Genomic DNA, 15,854 nt, shown 5'->3' with positions numbered 1-15,854 from the left:
TATTGGTTTCTTCATGCACTCTCTTAAAAATGATATAAGTGCTGGTGCATTTCCTGCCCGATAGAGATTTAATCCAGTGATGCTGTGGCAGACATTACTGTCACCCCAGATCTCTCTTGGGAAGAGAAAACAATGACACGTGAAATCCCTTGAGGAACTCACAGAACTTTTCACTTTTCACTCTGGAGGATCAAGCAGCCCCTCTGGTACTTAAGTGTCAGAATAATATATTTTCTTAGGGGAGAAATAAATCCCGGCTTAGGGCCTCCCAGGTATTAAATTTTAAATAGAAAACCTGCAGTGAAGACTAGGCAGTAACAGATCTCCCGACTGATGACTGTGGAATTGTCCAAGTGCAAAGGAGACGGAATGGCCTGGCCCAGAGGGTACTGAATGTCCTCAGAGTATTTTGATGTCGTTAATTTTAGCACTGCTCCTGGTTTGTTTTCTTAAAAAGTGACACGGTTCAGTGACTGGCCAGAGTCACAGACCAAGCTGATTGGTGGCAGAGTCAGCACTCCCAGGCAGAGTTTCTGCAGCCATATCCACCTGCTGTTGAAGAGTTTTAATGTTAAGAAACCCTGAGATTTCTTGTGACTTAACCATAGGAACAAATAATTCTGTTGAAAAGTGCTGTAGAAAACTCTTCCTCACTGGCTAACATCTGACTGGGCAGAGCTCAATTCAGCAAATCAGTTCCACGGGTGTTTGCAAGATGCCACAGGAAACAGAGGATGTGCACAGCCCCTTCCCCAGAGGGCTTGTGAGCATACTTCATGCTCTGTGAGGTCACTGTCATCTTTCTAAGAGGTGATTCAGTGTTCTCGGGTATATTTCATGTGTAGCTAATTTCAGACATAGTTGTAAGCCACAAGCCAACCAATGGCCTCGCTCACAAGTCTTTTGCCCCAGCCCTTCTTGTTCTTTAAAGTTCAGTTCTTATTTTTTTTAAAAGCTTTTTATATTATTAAAACTGTACAATGTTTGCTTCTCTTCTTTCTCTGTTACCTTTTTATCTCTCTTCTCCCTTCCTCTGCTCTCCGTTTAAAGCATCAGCAACGTCCAGCAGAAGACCACCTACATGTGCCCAGAGGCTCGGTGAGGTCGAGCCAGCTGGTTGATGGTCAGCCCAGTTCCTAAGCTGGCTGTGCGTCTGATTGTGTGAAACTCCCTCTTCAGTAGCTGGTGCCCTGGGAGTGTGTGTTGCGCTGAGCCAACCATTGGCTTCTTCCCTCATGTAACGCTCTTGCGAGAATTCTCGCTATCGATTTATGATTAGGAAGCTTAATTAACATGAAAATAATTAATATAATGTAAAGTTAATTCAGGTACTATATTTTTAAAGATTCCCCTTTATTCCCTGTCACCAAAATACAAATCTTCTGCCTACCCCTTTTCCAGTGCACAACAGACCAGAGTGCAAGGCCCGTGCTGCCCCAACCGAGTCCCACAGGGGCTCAGGTCATTCGTGGGCCCCTCAGGGTCCTGGCGGGAGGCCCCTCTTTCAGCCTTTCTGCGCCCACAGGAGCTCTTTGATTCTTTCCCTCAGTTACACGAACACCTGCCATGCATGTGCCCCTATAGACGCCAGCACTGGACCTGGGGACAGGCAGTAAGGGGGCTGCACTGTCTTAGACAAGAAAAGTGATTAAATTATTACCCTGCGCCCAAGTTCTAAACAATGTCAGTGATAAACAGCATCTCCCAGTAGAGCCCGTTGCTTCTCCATCCTCTCCTTAGTACGGCCGCCTCTCTGTCTTCTCTCTCAATATCACAGGCAGCTTTGCTCCCCTCCCGAGCCTGGAGCAGTTGTGAGAACTCGCCCTTTCTTCGTGGTCCCCCAGGCGGGAGAAGCCACTCAAAGTGTGCGTTCTTATAGGAGGCCGTTTGTCCTCAGGGCGACCTCCTCCTTCATTACGCTGGCGCTTTCTTTATTCTCCTGATGTCACCCAAGTGATGTGAGTCAGTTTTTCATGCCTCTTTATGGAACCCCAGCTGAGGCACCTTGCTTTTTGAGGTTCAAGTAAAATTAAACTCTGTTATCCCTGTCCTCCCTAGTCCAGTAGGGAATTCAGTATCATTCACAGTGTGTCTGTGGATCCTAAGAGGCTCCTTTTCTCTTTGCCACACCAGCCTGCACCTCTGATATGTGCTGCCCCTTTTCTACATGATGTAGCTACTGCTTCTTTTCTTCCTCAAACTGTTGGCTCAAGGTTGAAGACATCTTACGGGGGTGTGTTGCAGGGAATTGCATGAAATTTAGTTATAAAATTCATGCTACCAGAACATTTTCCCTTATTTTTTATTCACCTTGATCCCTCCCAGAGGTAACCAGTACCCTGAAGTTGGTATTTATCTTTGCCATATATGATTTTATAATTTTCACATGTATGTATGTTTGTGGCCACGCAGTGTGCAGGATTATTTTGCGGATCTGGAGTTCTTTCCTCCAACTGTGCCCCCTGGTGCGGAAACCTCAGCTCTCCGGGTCCAGTCTCTGTGGAAGAGGAAGGCGGGGAGGGGGAGCTGAAGGCACCTTGACCTTCTCTGCCTCCTCCTTCCTCCTTGGCCCTTTCGTGCAGTTACCTCACACCTGTTCTCACCAGCTCTGCACCGTCAGACTGCACTTCCGGTCCCTTTTTCTTCCTGTATTCTCGTGGCCCCAGTGTTAAATCACTGTAATTTCTCTTTTTGACTTTGAAAGTTAATGCATGTTAGCTTTCCTCTGCCCTTATTTGGGAACAGGTAAGATGATGTGACCGGAGACCTGGAAGAGGATTGCCATTTTATTACTTTCAAGTAGAGAAGCCCTCCCAAGGGAGGGAGAGGCAGAGCTGAGTGTCTGAGGATCGGGTACTTTATAATATCAGATAGGAATTACTTGTAATTAATAGGTTTATTGTTTAAATATTATGTTAAAGGCATTTGTCATTTGGCTGATAGTCATCTGTTACAAAATTAATTTGCCTAACAAAATTCGATTTATTCTCCTAGATATCTGTTACGTCTCATTTTAGGGTCTACATATAATGGAGATTTTTACATTTCTCTTTAAATCATCCATAGTAATGTTTACTGTAAAAAAAAAAAAAAAACCTTTCCCCTCTTTCATGTAAAGGATATTCTTTATCTCCCATGTGCAAGGCCCACTGTGAATGGAGATGGATGGGGCCTCTGCTCTTTGGGGACATAGCAAATGATTAGGACAGTTGTTCGGGGCTCAGAGGAGTTTACAGTCTTAGGTTGGAATATGGATGTTTACTGAGATACTACAAGGGAGAACATTTATTCAGATTCTTCTCAGGGCAGATATTTATTCAAATGCTCCCAGAGGAGATGTTTATTCACGGAGTATCAGGAAACCCCTAGGATGGGGAGAGGAAGGTGAAGGAGGGACCAGGTGCCGAGCACGCATGGCCTGTGTAAGGAACTGGTTTCAGAGGATTTGATGGATGAGCAAAATCCTTGATTGTGTGTTTTTTCAGTGTTTGAGGGAATGAGAGTTTAGAGGTGAACCAGACATGGTCTGGCCATCACAAATCTTAATTCTGTTACCATCAAGTAACAATTACCTTTTACTTTTCCAATAGATGTCTCCATGTCACAAATTCCATTAGCCCTCCCTGACCTCCCAAATCCAAATAAGACGTTAAGGAGCTAAGTGTATAAGAATGGAAAGGAACTGCCTAACGTCTTTATCAGCTGTGATCAGAGTATATCTTTGGCTTGAATACACTCTGTGGGTCCCATACTAAGACTGTTCTGAGTTCCCGGTCCATGTTCTGGAGTATAATTTAGGCCCTTTACCATCTTCTTTCCATCTGCAAGACCCCATGGTGGTTTCTCTGCATGAACCCAGAATTCTCTACCCAAGCCCACCACTGTCTTCCTCTGGTGATTCAAGGTGATCAATAACACATGCACATAACACATTAATGAATTACTGACTGTGTGGTCACATGAGCGATGTCAGTGGGTAGAGGAGGAGGAGAGAAATTAGAATTGAAGCTGGAGCTTTTGTGGCATCTTTTAAATCTGGTATTTTTCCAAGTTATCATTAACTTCTCAGCTCATGTTCCTTTCTTAAGCGATGTACTATTTAGGTACACGAGTGACTTATTCTATTGCATCATGCTGGTAAATTCTGAGATTCATTTAAACTCTTGTTCTAGCCTTAGAAAAGAGCCCGGAACACTGAAACCTACACTTACAGATGGTAGGGAGTACCAGCTCTTTAGCCTTTTTCATCTAAAAAAAAATGCCACAGTAACTTTTATTTTAGGAAATCAGGCTTTTCAGAGTTGTTGCTTTTAGAAAATCCGGAGGGGCCTGAAGAGCATCCCGGTGACACATCTGATGCAATTGCTTTAGGTTAAAGGTTTTAGCTGCAAGTGAATTTTAAATGGCTGTAAAAATGAAGCTTTGTAAGTTTTAGTAAATGGACTCAGTTCTGCAGTGTACAGAGGGACATCTGCCACCCTTTGCGTTTTCCCAAATGACACTAGATATTTTATGTCCTAGAAGACAGAGATTGAGGCAGTGAGATCAGATCCAAAGGTTTTTTCTCCGAAAGCCACTAGTGTTTTGCCAAGTTTGCTGCTGTCTGTGACACAGTGTGATAAACGTGGAAGTTGATATATTCAGCTGTTTTCCATGTTGAGAAAAACAAATATGTAAATGCTTGAGAGTGGAGTATGATGAAAAGAAAAAGAAAAAAACTCTTTCTTGGGATTCAGGAGAGAAGATTTATCTGAGGTTTTACACGAACTTCAGTTTAATCATGAGGTTTGGTACCTTTTCTGTTTTATAGTTTCTTCATCCATCAAAACAGGGGCTTACTGCTCCTAAGTTCCACCAGATTCTGTTGAGGTGCAGGACTGGTTGCACTTGTGATATGTGCTCAGGACTGTGCTAGTAGCACTTTTACACTTTCCTCTCATTTCATCGTCAGCCTCTCAAGCAGCCATAGTTCAACAGCTTTGAAACACGGGTCCGTAGCTCTGGCTCCAGCTCGCTGCCCCGAGGCAGTGGTTTCCACCTGCTGGTCTGCAGGTTGGTGTCCTTCCATCATGAATTTTCTCCCCATCCAAGGGAAATAATAATAAATGGATCGTGTGAAATTTTCCTAAAGCTGAAGATATTATATTGGAAAGGAATTATTTTTTTACTAAAAATACATGTTATTTGGTTTATGAAATAATAGTGATAATATAAAGCTTTTCTGTAGGTCCCTGCTTATCAAAGTAGAACATTTGAAAATCTTTGTAGGTCCTCCCCTCCCATCTCTGTTTACTTGTTTGTAGATAGAAAAGCCTCACAACCATTGGCTTAAGAAATACCATCTCAAACAAACCGAACAGGCACGTGCACATGGCACATGGTTAAGAGCAAGGCTACTGAAGTATGAAGGGAATGATGGTACTTTTAAGATATTTAATAGACATTTAGCAATAATTTGGTTTATATTTGCTCCAGTGGCAAGGCAGCCCTGTATGCTGCAGCTTCATTCTGACTGTGTCATCCTCATTGGATTTTCTACCTGTGAGTGTTTAATTTAACTTCGGGCAGGAAATATTTTTCAAGGAAATGTTACTTCCCGGGGGCAGCCTTACCCCCGGGCCGGGCGCCGACGCAGCCGTCCCGGGCTGGACCCCTTCAGCGCTGACCGGGCTTTGCGCTCTTCTTTCCTTAGCGATACCAACGAGGTTGACATCCCGCCCAACACTCGGGTCGGCACCAAGCGCTACATGCCTCCGGAAGTGCTGGACGAGAGCTTGAACAGAAATCACTTCCAGTCCTACATCATGGCCGACATGTACAGCTTCGGCCTCATCCTCTGGGAGGTGGCTAGGAGATGTGTGTCCGGAGGTGAGTACCGGTGATCCTGTGGCAGCCCCCGCACACCCTCTCTTTCTGGTCAGAAATCAGAGCTTTCCCATTGTTTACAAAATCAAATTCTATTTTATTTTCCCCTTTATTTCTGATGACGTGGTCTCAGTCCTCCCAGGAAATGATATTTAACATCGTAGAAGGACCTTTGGCTGCCTCCTTCCCCTCCTCCTCCTGACGAATCTTTCCTAGACACGCTGTCAGCGTCCTCGTGCCCTTTCAGATGTCACTCCCTTCCACTGTAGGTGTCGTCTCGCTTTCCTCTTCAGCTCTTCCTCCAGCAGTTGCTCCGTCAAGTCAAACTCCTTTCCCACCCCTTCCAGCCTCTTCTCACCAACCTACTCCCCCCATCCCCCGCCATCAGTGTCCTTTCCCTGTGTCTGCCTCTGCACAGATGAAGGGAGGGACATAAAAGTGGCATGGGATGCCCATGGTTTAATCCCCCTGCTTCTTCACTTTCCATAATACTTCCTCATACTGCAGTTTGAAAATATCAGTTTGCATCAAAAGGAAATTAACCAATAAGAATGTTATTATCGTTCATGATAACTTTTCTACGAAACGTAGGGATCCCCTAGGAAGACTAAGAAGACATCCTTAAACTTTCGGAGGTGTTACTACTGCTGGCAGTGTTTTGTTTACTGCTGCATAATCTGTCCGAGTAGATTTCAGCGTTTTAGGTGAGGAGCTGAGTGGTCGGCTCTTCAGCATCAGGGCCCCTGTTCATGCCTCTCCTCCTCCTCGTGCTCCTGAGGAGACCTTGGCGCTTGCTTTCCCTTGGTGGCTAGTTCCTCACTTTCGCGAAAACTTGAGCTGAAGTGCACGCGCTTAACTAGTCCAGGGGTTACCTCTGGGACCTGCCATTTATTATTCGTGAACCTTTGACAAGTTACCAAACTTTTGTTTCAGTTTTCTTATTTTCAGAAGAGGTGAGTCGCTGTGTCTACCCAGATGGTGGTTGTGAGGCTTCAGTGATTGTACAAAGAATGGAAGCCACCTGGCTAATAAACAGCACTCAATCCACGTACAGTACAAACAGCCGTTTTGAATTTTCATTTTGGTTGGTAGAACCTTAACTTACACTTAGATTCATTTTTAAATATGGAAGAGAAACAGTAAACCAGCAGGCCTCCCACTTTTGTAGAAAGATCTTCGGTGATGCGGTGCCTTCTGACTGTGCCCCTTACAAGCAATTTAAAGTAGAACACGTTCCCTCTAAATTTCCAAAAGGAAATTTAATATAGGAACGTTTTCCTAGCCCGGTATTTTATAAATCTCCCATCATAGTTACGCCTTCATGCTGTGGTAAGAATAGATGGGCCTGTTTTTGAGCTGATTGCTTACACTTAGTAAGACAGGTTTCTAGAAGTAAGGGGGCGGCAGGGCACAAGACTGCTTTTCTAATTATGTTTTCCTGAGCACCCAAAGTGAGTCGGGCTATGATAAACCTGTATTTGAAAGCCTGTGGGTTGGAATAAAGGAGAAATGATTATCTGCTTAAAACATAAGCCAGTCTTAGGTAAACAGCGGGGTATTAATTGCTTTGCTAGGGCTGTCCTGGCCTGTGGAGACCGGAGAGGTACTAAAATGTTCCCTTATCTCTGTATGAGGTTGGCAGGTATTTGTCAGAGCCCAGGCTCTACCTCATACCAACTGCATGGCCTTGGGTGGGTTACTTAATCCTTCAAAAGCATCTTTCCTCATCGGTATAGTGTGGTTAATAATGCTGCCTCATACGTGTGTTTATGAAAATTTAACAAGTTATATAACATACCTGCCTCCATGTCTGGTAGATAGCAGCCTCTCTACAAATGAATCCATGCAGGTCCAGCCAGGTAGTGGTGCCAATATTAGGCACTGAGGAAAATGTGAGATAAATTAGACTGATGTCATCTTTGTCCCAAAGATGTTTCCAGAGCCACTGTCTCGAGAATTAGAAAGGGAGGAAGAATGGGCGAGTAGTGAGCATCCCCCGTCCCTTAGACCTTGTGCTCTTACTGTCTTATTTAGGGATGACACACAATGGAAGGAAATATTACCGTAAGTAATAGATATAATTAGACTCTGGGATCTCAGCAGAGTAAATGGTGACTTGAAATGATCTAAGAAAAATTTGAACCTTCTGATTCTTTAGATTATATATGGGTTTGAACTTACAAGAAAGGACATAATACAAGATTCAGATTTTTTTTTAAAAGTAAGCCCTCAGTGAATTTAATGATGCAGTGTGCAACCTGCCAACCTGTTAGTATCATCTTGTTCAGATAACAAGTGATGAAATTTGTATAAAGGATGATTTAAGATAAGGAATAAGGGTTCTCTGGAAAGATTGTTCAGAGCAGCAGCCTCTGAGGATAGAGGCTGCTTATAATTATTGTGAGGGGTTGCTCAAATAAGGTCAGAAAGAAGACACAGGTAGGCTGCTTTTTTAAAGGACAAGAGGAAAAGGTAGAAATTAGGTATTAGGAAAATGAAATGAGACAGAATTTAGCGTGGTAAGTACTATTTCCCTAAAGATGACGTTCTTTTTTATTTCTTAACTCTTCTTTCAATAGTACCTATTTTTTCCTAATAGTAATGTTTTCCTTGTAGGAAGTTTGGACAAATGCAGAAAATTTAAAGAAGAAAATAAAAATCAGACAGTCCTTGCACCTAAAAATCATGGTTGATATTTTTAGGTGTGTATAGTTTTCCAAATTTTTAATGTGCAAAAATACATTCACATGATTAAGCAGAAAAAATGTAAATCTGACATTTCATTCAAGTAGGATATACTCCTGGATTTATTATGAGATCATAATCTCTTACTGCAGTAATAGAAATAGTTACATATTGTGCAGTGTGAGTTTGGGGTGTGTCTGCGAAATTTGCACTGAGATATAATATAGATTTTTAAAAATTTGGCATACAGTATAAGAGTCTCTATAAAACTGGAAATAAATTTGAGATGCTTGTTTACTTAGCTTCTGGAAATTAGAAAAAAGGCTTGAAGACGTAATCATGTTTCATTATGCTTCCCGTTCATTTTTTTAAATTAGACTGTGTCATTTGGGCACATTTTATCAAGGTGGGTTTTTTTTTTTTTAATTTTGCTGTGTTTTTTTTTTTCCAGCCTGAACTCTCTTTGATACTGATAGAACTTTCCTTTGAGAACAGTTTGTCAGACTTTTACTTCCTCTTCCCAGAAAATAATAACAGTGATAAAACTGTATTTTCAGGGATCGTGGAGGAGTATCAGCTTCCCTATCATGATCTGGTGCCCAGCGACCCCTCTTATGAGGACATGAGAGAGATCGTGTGTATCAAGAAGCTGCGTCCCTCCTTCCCCAACCGGTGGAGCAGTGATGAGGTGAGGCTGGTCACGGTGTGGCTGCAACCGAGGTCAGAACAGACTTTTCTCCTTTTTCCAAAATTCCAAACGTTTGTTACAGGAATTCTTTGCCATGGCAGGGGTGGTAACGGTGCCTCACGGGGATAATATATATGATGCTTAGTGTTCAGTTATCTGTTCCTTTCTCCTGTTTGACTTTGTCATTTCCAGACTACATTGACTGGGTCCACATAGAGCCTGCCTACCCGGTAACATTATTTCATTTGTTGGCGATGTCCTGGTGCTGTATAAAGACCATCATTTTTCTGCGTGTGTGTTTGTAAAGCATCGTGACTGTTCTCCGTGGCAAACTCACATATAGCGTTCTCTCTCTGCGACGAGGGGAAAGATAGGCACCTGAAGGATAGGGTTTCCTGTACACAGAGGTGGTACAGGTTGACCTCGTTGAGATGCCTGGCTGTGCTGGGGACCTTGGTTAATGAGGATGATGCGATCCCGTGGGAGCAGACACGTTCAGCTTGGCTCTGAGTGTGTCATGGCGAGACCTAAGCAGGTCCGATGAGGAGATGAGCTGGGCTGGCCTTGCCTTTCCTGCGCCTCCTCCACCCGCCCAGGCCTACAGAGCCCGGCAGCCCTCAGAGGAGTGGAACCTTCAGGGAAGAGTTTGAAGCATCCCCAGGAAGAAATGCACCAAAGCCAGTGCAGACAAATGGACAGAACACTGTATAAGCTAATTCTTCAATGTTAAGAAATTTAAAAATAACCTTTGGTTCATTGGTTTTGTGGCTAGCTACTGAAATGCTAAATAATACATATGTTTTCCAGTGAGCTGGGCAGAAAACTTTATGAGATGCTGGAGTTATATAATTTTGAAGGTAGTTATGGGCATTAATATTACTCAGAGTCCCTTCACTGAGGATTTCTAATGAAGTGAAATTGTGCTTTTCAACAGGAAGGCCAATAATTGAAACCACAGGAGAACACAGGAGAAAGTGGTAGTGAGGCTGTGCACAGGCCGTTAATCTTGTTCAGTGGTACAGCGTGGTGCTATTATGGTGGCAGACAGCTGTGGTTTAGCAATAACCATGTTTGTTTGGATAGTATGGAATTAGATAAAAGATTTAAACTTATCAAGTCTTATAAACAACTTGGGAGTGTGCAGTGGAATCCAGACTCCCTGCATATTTTTGTTTTTGTTTAATCTGACTTCAAAGACACCCTTCCACAATCAGCAAAGACACCTGCTCACTCCTGTCACAAGGAAGACATGAAAATCTGTTTTAGTCATTTGAAATTTGCATGAGAAAAGAATTTTTATGGAATTTTAGGTCTGCATGGTTTTAAAGGGTACCTTTTAAATATATATTCAGACTTTAGAAACCCAAAACTAAAAAGCCAGTAGCAAGCGCCACCCTTGCAGATAACACATTTCACCAGTGTAACTCCAGTTTTCCTTTGCCGTCCCGCAGTGTCTCAGGCAGATGGGGAAACTCATGACCGAGTGCTGGGCCCACAATCCTGCTTCAAGACTGACAGCCCTGCGGGTTAAGAAAACACTTGCCAAAATGTCAGAGTCCCAGGACATTAAACTCTGACCTGAGGGCAAGAAGCAGCATCTCTGGAGGAAGCCAGCAGGCACTCTTCTGTGGGTAGGCAGAGCAGGAGATGTTCCAGAAGCAGCCACAGTGCAAGCCTTGAACGCCGTCCCGTTTCCCAGCAGGCTCGGCCTTACCTCTCAGGGAGCAGCCTGCAAGGAGAGAAGTTCCCAGAAACACGGATCCATCGTGTCTGTTTGTAGGAGGGAGAAACTGCTTGGGTAACTTGTTCAAGATGTGATGCATGTTGCTTTCTAAGAAAGCCCTATATTTTGGGATTGCCTTTTTTTTTTTTAAAGATGCTTTAATTTTGCCAAAATAAAACAAATAAGGTAGATGTTTTAAGGTTTATACTATTACAGTTTAAATAATAACAACACAAGTTCTTCCCAGAAGCTCTCCTGGAAGGTAAATGCAGCTGTGTGTTGCCATGGGTACATTGTGTTGCGCTCTACCAACCAGAAGACAGTCTGTGAAGGGGGAGAGCAGCGAGTGGGACTCGTCCTGAAAGCCCCCTGCCCCCCCACGGCCCGGCGTGGCCCTGCCCGGGCCGTGTGGACGCACCTGGGTACGGACACCGCCTGGCGGGGCACAGTCTGGGATTCCTGCAGGTGACCTTCTGCAACTTCAGAGGATGCACAGAACAAATGAAGGTTTTATGTGACTCTATTAGAAGTAAATGTTGACACTAGTCTTCAGAACCACTGTGTGTTTCTGATTCTGTTAGGCATTTTCTTTCACGGTAAAATCCCTTCCTTTTCAGTAAATGCAAACAAAGCTGTTTTTATGCGCGGAGAAGTGGCCCATGCATGCTCTTGATCACGCAAGTGAAAGGATCAATATTAAGTAAAATGGCCATCAGGTGTGTGGAGGACAAGGTGCTTAAAAAAGAGAATTTGCTCTTGCGCTATAAGATGTGTCAGAAAGGTAGGGGTTGAGGGTGGAGGTGCAAATGCCTTGTTTCTTAAATACTCAGATGAGCCCTTCTCAGAAGCACCAGGGAAAAGTTGGCACACCTTACCGTGCACAGATAGAGATGGCTTCTTTTTGTTACCATCTGCCTTCTGCGTGTCTAAGTTAAGGGAAGGAGGAAACATACGTCAGGTTAATTTAACTAAATTTTAATTTAAAGATAGATAAATAAACCCTCTGGGAGAGGAGAGGGATGCTAGTGGAGGCCACAAAACATTATGGCTGCTGCGATCTGTTATCCTAGGGTAGGTATGGATCGAGTATGTACATCTGTGATAATTTCACATCTTAGGAATGCTGGCTGTTTATTTTATTCTCATGATGTTCAGTTCACTTTTTAATTTATTATTTTTTCTTCTCTGTGGCACTGGTGCCAAACATCTCTTCACCTATTCATTTCTGTGGGGTTGGACCTTTTGAGCAAAGTTGAGTCATGTCATTGACAGGGCCAGTATTCCTTAGCATAATAAAGCTTAAAATTGTATATACATCCCTTTCAACTTCATTTAATCCCTGGCTGTGGTTTTCTTTTCCATAGAAATTCTATAGTGTTTAGTAAAGAACTGGGAAGTACCTCCTCTCGCCCCTTAAAAAAAACAAAACAAGATCGTACCTACCAGAATACTCCAGAGGGCAGTGTTTTATAACACATTTTCATGTCACCACTTGGTGGCTGAAAGGTGGAGGGTTTTTGAAAGTGTGACAGCTGCATGAAACGTGGGGCCTTCTTCCTCACTTCTGAAGTGGGCCTGCAGCTGGTGACAGGCTCCTCCAGGAAGCATCCAAGGGCAGAGACTGGCTGTGAGCTGTGCTTACGGTTTGGAAAAGCATCAGGAGAAACAGTGTCCTGCATTCAGCATTCACTTCCCAGTGCTTCATAACCATGTCTCCTGGTGTAACAGAGTATTTTCTTAATCCTTGAATATGAAAAAGTTTCTCTTTTTTCACAGCTTAAGAACAGTTGGTTCCAAATATAATTGTAACCAGAATGCTGCCTTTACTGATATTAAGATAACCTGAACAGCGGTGTAAAGGTTCCTTTCTCTGGTGTTAAATCGTGTTCTTTGTGGTAGCTGAGGAGGGGTATGGGCTAGAGCTACGTGTGCTAATCATCTGAGCCCGGGGGAGAAACTTCAGTGCCTCTAATCAGGTCATCTGCAAACAAATAAGTAAACATTTAAGTTTTTGTTTCTTGACTTTCCCTAAATTTAAGTGATGTTGGGCTTACGTCTTAGGTAAAAATGTTATGTTTCTGTGTTTGGTGAGCTCTTATACATGGATAACTTCAAATCAGAATATGTTGTAGGGAAGTGATGATGTGAAAGTAAACTAGATTTCTTAGGGAGGTGTTGATTCCTGTGAAGAAGGCTAAGAAATTAAAATAGAATCCAAGTTTCCTGTATTATTTGTTTGCTTTAGAAAAAATGGATAGCTCACTTTCTAATCCACAACCCGACTGACTCACTACGAACATTTAAAAATTACTCCTGATACTTAAAAAGGCCCATTTAGTTATTATAGTCTTTCAATGAGAGAAGAATTTATTTATGAATAGATTTTTCTTTGTATCTTACCAAAATCCACCTTGCTTAGGGAATATTAAATAGTTCTTAAAGAGACTACCTACTTCCAAATAATTCATTTCGATTTTTAAATTTCTGGTAGCTCAGAGCGAATTTTATTTTATTTTTTTGTTCTGTCTTTCAGTAAACTCATGGAAACCTGGAAATAATGTAGTTGATTGCTTATTTTCAGGATGATTTCAAAGACTAAGATTTTCTTCTAATCGCTTCCCTGCAAAGGAATCCTAAAATATTACCTGTTAGCTAATATAAGTTTTGTATGCTAAGATGTTTGGGTTTATAGTTTTTGTATGTGTGTATATATTATATAAATATATATGTATATATAAATATTATGTTCAGTTTGGAGTCTGGCACAACTCCATCATGTGGATTAGAGAGTAAAGTATTATGGATGATAAAGTACTAAGTGAAACATAATATTTATTTATAAAAGGGTGTGGATTGTTCATCACAGGCGACAGTGCTATGAACACTGAGGAGACAGGCCTTTGACCTCCTAGAAAGCACCGCTCAAAAGTCATTAGTGACTGTTCTTTTTATTCTCAAAACAAAGCTTCTTGGAAAGCATACTAAGATTTTATGTACAGGGGATTCTCTGACACATTTCAGTTGCTGGGTAGCCAGGTAGAGCAAGTGCTGGGTAATGACCGATTTTCACGTTCCCGGGGTCACGCACAGTCATCACGAGTTAGTGTCCTGTGCTTTGGTCTGTTCTGGTTCTTCCTTGTTTGTAGGTGGAAAGGCGCTGAAAGAAGTCCAGTTTTTTAAACTTGAATAATTCTGTTATTACATCTCCTTAGAAAACTTAGTCACATCGCAGTGGAAATGAAAGAAGTGGCATCAGAAGTGGCTTAATTTAGCAGCTGTGATTCCTTTTGTAAAACAAAACAGAAAAACAATGCCACATTTCTTGGAGAACAGTTAGAATATATAAGGGATTTTGTTGTCTGTCTGTTTCAAAAGAAGACTCACTTGTGTTCTTTTGGGGAACCAGTGCCTTACTGAGTTTGTATTGTATATACTGTAATTATTCAGGACTAGGGAACAAACAGTTGTATTTGTTACAAATTGTATATGGCTTTGTTCTAACATTCCCCCCAATAAAACGGTTTCATTCTCGCCTTGGAAAGAACAAGTCTGTTACAGTTGGGCCTTTTTTTCCTCTTCAAAAATAGGCGGGAAAGGCAGCCGAGGAGAGTGGTGCCGGTAAGTCTGTACCTTTGGTGGCAGGAGAGCAAGACAGAAGGTCCAAGGGCTCTGGTTCTGTCTGGTTCGGAGGCACAGTTGTCTGTGGGAGAGAGGAAAGGTGGAGAAGTCGGTGGTCTGACAGGAGTGACAAGGTTTACAATTGCGTTGTGGGCGATCACAGAGGGATGGTGGCCACGCCAGGGGTGCTAACTGCATGGCTCAGTGGCTGAGCTGTGGCCTCTGGACCCTCAGACAGCCGCGTGAGTCCAGGCGTGCTCATCTGCTCGGTTCTGTGACGGTGGGCGTGTCTTGACCTCTTGGCTCAATTTCTTTCCCTTGCAGATAAGAAGATACCTCTCTCTGCTGTGTGCGGCGGTTCTGAAGAGGAAGTGAAATGATCCATGTGCCAAGCATGAGGTAAGCGCTCGACTACTACTGAATAGTAGCTGTTACTACAGACTCCTTGTGCCACTCTTTGCAAAGCTTTATGACTTAACTTTTTCATCAGTGACCCAAAACAGGCGTGGAGACTGTGGCCTGGGTTCATTTAGGGGAGGCGCAAGGCGTCAGGCCCAGGCAGCAAGGGTCATGGGAGATCAGAATTACCACCCTCGGGGGTGGCTCACATGGTCCAGGGGTGGGAGGTGATGAAAGAGAAGGCAGCTGATAGGCTGAAAGAAGCAGGTCAAAGGACAGGGAGCTGCGCCGGGGTGGAGGGGGTGGCGGGGTTGTGGGCACAGTTCCTGGGAAGGGGGCTGTGTTCAGAGGCAAGACTCCGAAGACTGAGCAGCCGGACTGAGGACAGGCTGAAGGTGTGACTAGAGGGGTGGGCGGATTTAGTTAGCAGACAAGATTGTTGGTGATGAAAGAGGAAGCCAAATACCAGGCCTGCAGATCTGTCTCTGGATTTTGAAGCCTCCGGGGATGGCGGCAGTCCAGTGGCGAGAAGGTTGCGAGGTGAGATTCTCCAGGGCTGCAGAAGCAGCGGGGTGGAAGCGGAGACAGGCCGGTGGGGCCTGCCGGCCTGACGTACGGGGGAGCAGGGCCCCGTGCATGGGCGGCGACCTGGAAGCAGCCCAACAGTATGGGAGAGATCCTGTCCCCCCGCAGCTATGAGGTCCCTGGGCTGTGGGACCACGCGGGTGTTGCTGGGGTTTCTGAGCCAGCGCCCGAGAAGAGAAGACCCTCTGCGGGGAGAGGGGGAAAGTGTTAGACTGTTTTTCCGGGGACTGGACCTCCTGGAGGGCCGAGTGGAAAGCGTGGTTTGGAGGGCATCCTTGGGAGGCGGGTGAG

General features: G+C 43.7%; 1 protein-coding gene across 5 annotated transcripts in view; it reads left to right on the top strand.

Moving 5' to 3' along the window:
- Positions 1–14,492, top strand: part of BMPR1B (bone morphogenetic protein receptor type 1B) — a 411,794-nt gene extending 397,302 nt beyond the window's left edge. For all 5 annotated transcript variants that reach the window (XM_072940342.1, XM_072940325.1, XM_072940335.1 and 2 more), the window contains 3 exons: positions 5,693–5,868; positions 9,108–9,238; positions 10,690–14,492. In XM_072940342.1, coding sequence (XP_072796443.1) covers positions 5,693–5,868; positions 9,108–9,238; positions 10,690–10,815 — 433 coding nt within the window. In that variant the 3' untranslated portion in view covers positions 10,816–14,492. The remainder of the gene's footprint in view (positions 1–5,692; positions 5,869–9,107; positions 9,239–10,689) is intronic.
- The last annotated feature ends 1,362 nt before the right edge of the window (positions 14,493–15,854 follow it).

Source organism: Vicugna pacos, chromosome 2, assembly GCF_048564905.1.
Source record: "Vicugna pacos chromosome 2, VicPac4, whole genome shotgun sequence".
Classification (NCBI taxonomy): domain Eukaryota; kingdom Metazoa; phylum Chordata; class Mammalia; order Artiodactyla; family Camelidae; genus Vicugna; species Vicugna pacos.
This window is presented reverse-complemented; position numbering and strand designations above follow the sequence as displayed.